Genomic DNA, 6000 nt, shown 5'->3' with positions numbered 1-6000 from the left:
GACTGATGTTCAAAATAGGCCCTGGCATTTCAGCTACACAGAGGCCCAAACAGCACCTCACCAGCCCACTAAATAGTGCCTGTCTATGGCAACTTACACCAGCCCCTCTGGCATTTGCTAGAACCCACAGATTGCCATTCCGGGCCTGGCTCCCAGTGCCCTAAAGCAGGTGCTAATTTTTTAATTCTTGGCTTGGAGGCAAGTTTTGGTTGCATAAAAACTTGTCTACTGTCAAACAGAGCCTCCTGTAGGCTGCCAGTCCATGTCGATGCTACCAATAAGTAATCAAAGCCCTTGTGTTGCTCCCCAACTTTTTTTTACATTCGAATGTTGCTTAGGGATGAAAAAAAAACGGTTGGGGATCCCTGGTGTAAAGAAACCCATGTAAATATGCTTTCCAGAAAATGTATAAAAATAGTAAATGTAGAACCTACTATAAACAAAGTAACATTTCCCCTTTAATAAAGCTTTCCAGTTTAATTGTGCAATTATGTATAAAATATTTGAGTTTTTATGCACTGAATCATAGTCCTATCTGGTATTGTGTGGCAGCAAAGGGATCTACAGCATAAAGCTGATGCCATTTTACCTGGCTGTACATGCCACATACACACCTGCCTGCCAGCCAAAAACAAGTTTTGTAGTCAGTTTACATTTTTTAGGCCAATGTATTAAACTGTGTGAAAAGCAGGTAGTGATTCCACCCTCAGTTCTTTTTTCATGTTCTGATGCAATATTTAAGTAATTAAGTTGGCAGCATATGGCTCAGGACTGTGCAAGCCAAAGATTTTGTTTGTGTATATAATAAGTGCCATGGACTTTCATTCCACACAGGCATGGTCAACGTATACCACTCTGATTAGCCGGCCGGAGGCAATACAGTCAAGCCAGAGAGTGTGAGGGAGAATCAGCACCTTTTATTTCCAGTGGACAGAGAACTCCATTAGGTTCATATTTGGATTAGGCTTTGGCTGCTAAGAGCCTTATGCCAGGATCAAAACTATAGAGTGATGTTTGCCCAAAATCAAATAAAAGCACCCTAATATCTTGACTATTTCAATTCATAATCCTTAAAATTCACTGCCAGTGTTTTTAAATACTATGTGGTTATAAGGAAAGTTGCAATGTCGTTGGACAAGACTCACAAGAGCTGCCATGTGATCTGCAGTCTCTACTCATTTGATTAAAAAGGAGACTTTTTTTATCAACTACTGCTGAAATGGAGCTATCTGATAATGCAATGGATAATAGGAGAACAAAGTCTGCATATACTCTTATTTTCACTTATTTTCTATTTAATGGAAAATTAATGGAAAAAGATATAAGCGAAAATATATAAGATATTTGTATATCGACTGCCACATTTTCTGCTTACTGTACCCCGCTGCAGAATATGCTAGTGCTTTATAAATAGGTGTTAGTATTACAGGCATGGGATCTGTTATCCAGAATGCTCAGGACCTGGGGTTTTCCGCATAATGGATCTTTCTGTAATTTGAACATGAATTGAACCCAATAGGATTGAATTCTTCCGGTAACGATTATTTACATCTTAGTTATGGTTAAGTATAAGCTACTGTTTCATTATTACAGAGAAAAAGGGAATCATTGTGGGAGATGGCCTTCCTATAATTCAGATATTTTTGGGTAACGGGTTTCTGGATAATGGAAAACCATAACTGTAATAATAGACAGTAATGCATTAGCAGCTAGTTGTCATTGTTACAGTCTCTCATTTAACTCTGTAACTGCAGATATGAAGAGAAGCTGAAAATAACCTGTTTAATCAAAATTAAACTCCCTTGTAATAATAAGGTATGTGTCATCTTAAATTACATTGAAACAAACCATAAACTGTCCATGCATTTTCCAGGAAAGAAAATGACTGAGCAGGATGAAATCAATTTCAATCATATTATATATTTATTTATTTATTTGTTTTTTTTAACGCTTCTCTTTGGCACTTTAGGTTCAGTCATTGCACGGTAACCGGGAAATGTATTCGCGGCTCATCTCGGCCCCTCCTTTTGCTGTTTTGTTAGACGAGCTCCAGCCACTGACAAATCACAGCGTCCGTGTGCAATGCACGAATGAAATGGGGGCTTCTCCCTTCACTGAGTGGCGAACATTTCATACAAAGGAGACAGGTACTGATGGTGTTGGAGGCTCAAATATAAGTGCAATGCGAAATAATCATTACTGAAATTGAAAATATAGATGTATGTTTTGAGATTTTTATACACTTTGCTGAGGATAGACTATCGTGTTCTGGCCCTAATTCTTCATTACAGTACAACAAATAATAATGATTTCCCTCATTATAAGTGCACATGTTATTATTGTTCAACAAATCTGTAAGGCTGCTGAATGTAGTTATCTTTCTGCTTATTGTGAGTAACATTCAAAGAAGTAACGTTGTGTTCCCATATTTAAAAGGGAACTCCGGCTTCCAAACCAAAATTTGATAAAAAGGCCCACATAACACAGAAACCCCTAATATACCCACAGTTACCCATTACTTCAAAAAGTATGAATAAATGCCATTTTCTATGCTAAAATCCAGCTGTTTAACAGTTCTCTTTCTGCATAATTTGAAATCCTGGCAGGGAAGGAGGGACTAAAACACTGATGTTACAAATTGTAACAACTTCTCCACAGCTTACAGACAGCATGCAAGAACTACATAACCCACAATGCATTGCACTGTGATGTTTCTTTCCTTATTGAAATCATATGTGCAGGGAATTGTGGGGTTTGGAGGATGCAGGACAGCTGGCTGCTGATACAAAGTAACAGTAGTCAGACAGCTCAGCAAGGTAGTCAGAAAGATCAACAGGAGAGCAGGGGGCTGGGCTTAGGGAACTGTCAGAAACCATTAAAAATCATGAAAAGTCTGCATATTTTTTAATTGATGTATATTGCAAAGTTGCTTGAAATTATGTTTACTTTTCAAAAAGCTTAAGTTATGTTTTTGTGGAGTTCCCCTTTAAGGCATATACTGCAAATCATGCTTATTACTTTTCAAAAGTGTATACAATTTTAGTTAATTATAATAAGTCAGCTGAAGCAATCGGCAGTTACCATTTACTAGTTTAGAACAGTGAAAGTGAAAATATGCTTATTTGCTCTTACTGATGGCCTTGTCTGTCGAGAAATTGAAAGTCAACTTAGCACTAGCTTCTCTCAGTGCTTTCAAATTTAACTTTTGAATTTGGAGTGTCTTGGAATCTTCACCTTTGATCAGGTCATCCCTACTTATTTAACCAACTTCAATCTACATCCACAACATCATGTACTGCAAGCATATTCCACAGCACTTCACGGTTTTTTTTTTTTACATTTTTAATAACTTTTTTTTATTTAATAACTGACTTCAGTCCTGGGCCCAAGGGAGCTTATAATCTAATTTCACTACCACAGACACACTGGAGTCAACCGAACAGAGACGTCAACACATCTTATGTATATATGATTCAGCCCTGGCATTTTATATATTCAATTAACTGTTTCTGAAATAAGATCCTCAAAATGTCATGTCTGGATCAGTTTCTCCCTGATCACATACAATTGCCTCATGTCCCTTGGCACCAGTTAAGCCACCAGTATGTTTCTGGATCTAATCAGCCTTCTCTGCTTGACTGCGATGTTGATTAGTATTCTCTTTTGGATAAGGGTAAGGCCAGACGAGGAGATTCGGGGAGATTTCGTCGCCTGGCGACTTATCGCCACGTCTTTTGCGTGACTATCTCCCCGAACTGCATCAGCGTCTTTTCCCCATAGGCTACAGCGCAAAATCGCCTGCTCTAAAGCACACGCGGCGATCCGTTTTCAATAGTCGCCCAAAATTGCCTTAGAGGGTCCTTACTGCAGGACCTTGCAGACATTTTCAATGACTTTGTTCAGTGTGGTTTTATTGGTCATTAAAGGGGTTGTTCACCTTTAAATTAACTTTTAGTATGATGTAGATAAACCCATTGGAAAGCTGGAAAGAGTCAGAAGAAGGCAAACAATTCAAAAACTATAATAAAGAAAACATGAAGGCCAATTGAAAAATTGCTTAGAATTAGTCATTCTATAACTTACTGAACGTTAACTTAAAGGTGAACCACCCCTTTGAGCATTTTACAGTTTGTTATTAATAATTAATATATTTAATTATAAGATCTTCTAACTGTAGTTTGACAACAGTTTTCGTGTTTGTGTTTTGTATGCATCACATAACTATTCAATTGCTTCTCATATGTATTAAATGCCAAAATGATCATATTCCATGTAAAGGAAATTTCAGAAGAATGTAGTGGAACTTTTGGTTGTTAAAATATGCCAAGTCTTCTGAAACAGAAGATGATCTGAAAATGTTCTGGGGCTAATTTAAGGTCAAAAGCAGGCACAGACATTTTGCTGCCTTAAGCCACACCACAACAAACCACATCCAAAATATTTCTCTCTATCCCAAAAAATATAAAATAGCAAAGTCTTCTACCCAGCCTTATACTAGCAACTCTTATTTAAAAAAAAAAAAAAAAGGTTCCGTTAATTGCCCAGCTTCATCTAAAAACATAAGATGAAAAAGAGAATACATGAGCTGCAAATACTCGCATAAGTATACTATTTAAAAAAATCCAAATTTGGATCTTTTGTCTCATTATTAAAAATAAAACTGAATAAAACAAGATATATGTCTGCCCTGTGATAAAGCAAGAGATTTAATCAAAAGGCAGGGGATTTATTTATAAACTATAAAAGTATCCAGATGAGAAAACGGAAGAAAGCAACATAAAAATGATTGAATCACTAAAGATTTTTAAGGGCAGATGGTAGCAACGTACCGGGAAGGAGATTTGTTGCATTAATTAACCCTGGGGCAATGAATTTGTGTCTTCTTAGAGACGGTCATCTAAAAGGAGCCCTTCTGGACCATGGTCACCAGGCTTTTCCCTGGTATCCTAAAAGCCAGTATTGTAAATCCTATGTTGCCCCCCTCTATATGCATGTGCATTAAGGTAGAGTCGTGTGTATGTCCAGTTTATAATACCCAGACCTGACCTGGACCCGCAACTTGTACTTGCAGCTTGCATTTATACCTGCTTGGACCTGCTCTCCGACACACAAGCACCTTATCTGCAACTATTAAACAGGAAGTGCTGTTGCTGCAAACTGGAAGTGACATCAGAAGTGGATGGGGATAAAAAAAGCATTTAAATAGTGTTAAAAGAAGTAAAAAATAGATAATATAAGATAAGAAATATAGATAAGACTAGCAACCCAAAGCTATACCTGCATCCGCACTCACCTACCATACCTAGTTATAAATCCTGCCCTGGCTCATTTACTAACACAAGTTTCTTGCTTTAGTCGCATCATTAAAAATAACTGCTGCTTGGTTTTATTAGCAACTACACTGTTGCAGTTGAGTACCGGTACTTGTAAATTAGGCTCTTTGAGTAGAATAAGCAGTTTGTCTTTTTAGAAATACCCTCTTATTTTAGGCAGTTTTGGTTTAAGGTCCTATATATATATCTCCATACGAGTATGTTTCACTTGATTTTTACACAGCTAGCTCCCAAGGGGACAATTTTTCAACTTGACTGTTTTTGCATTTAGGTTACTAAAACCAAAATGAACTTTTGTTGCCCCCTTAATTTAACACTAGTTGAATTTTGGTGTTTAAATAAAGGCTGCCACTGAATTTAATATTTTCCAGTGTGTTTGTCATCTAACATAGGCTAATCTGCCCTCTGCAGCAGTGCCACGTTCTGTAAGTCAGTAGCATTTCTTTCCATTCTGCATCTGCTGGGCTCTGTGAGACTGCTCTCTGCTATGTGTCCACCCTGAGCAAGATCTGTCATCTAAAAATAAGCATGGTTTAAACGAGCTTCCCAGCAAATTCATTTTCCCACTGCATGCATTAGAATTTTTACATGTGTTTATAAGCAGTTATTTCTAAGATATTTATTTCTGTTCAAAAACTGATTTTTATTTTGTAGGATGAAATAAAAT

General features: G+C 37.2%; 1 protein-coding gene across 1 annotated transcript in view; it reads left to right on the top strand.

Moving 5' to 3' along the window:
* tyro3.L (TYRO3 protein tyrosine kinase L homeolog) overlaps positions 1-6000 on the top strand; it is a 94727-nt gene that overhangs the window by 44032 nt on the left and 44695 nt on the right. The window contains 1 exon segment of the mRNA NM_001088754.2: positions 1970-2147. Coding sequence (NP_001082223.1) covers positions 1970-2147 — 178 coding nt within the window.

Source organism: Xenopus laevis, chromosome 8L, assembly GCF_017654675.1.
Source record: "Xenopus laevis strain J_2021 chromosome 8L, Xenopus_laevis_v10.1, whole genome shotgun sequence".
Lineage (NCBI taxonomy): Eukaryota > Metazoa > Chordata > Amphibia > Anura > Pipidae > Xenopus > Xenopus laevis.
This window is presented reverse-complemented; position numbering and strand designations above follow the sequence as displayed.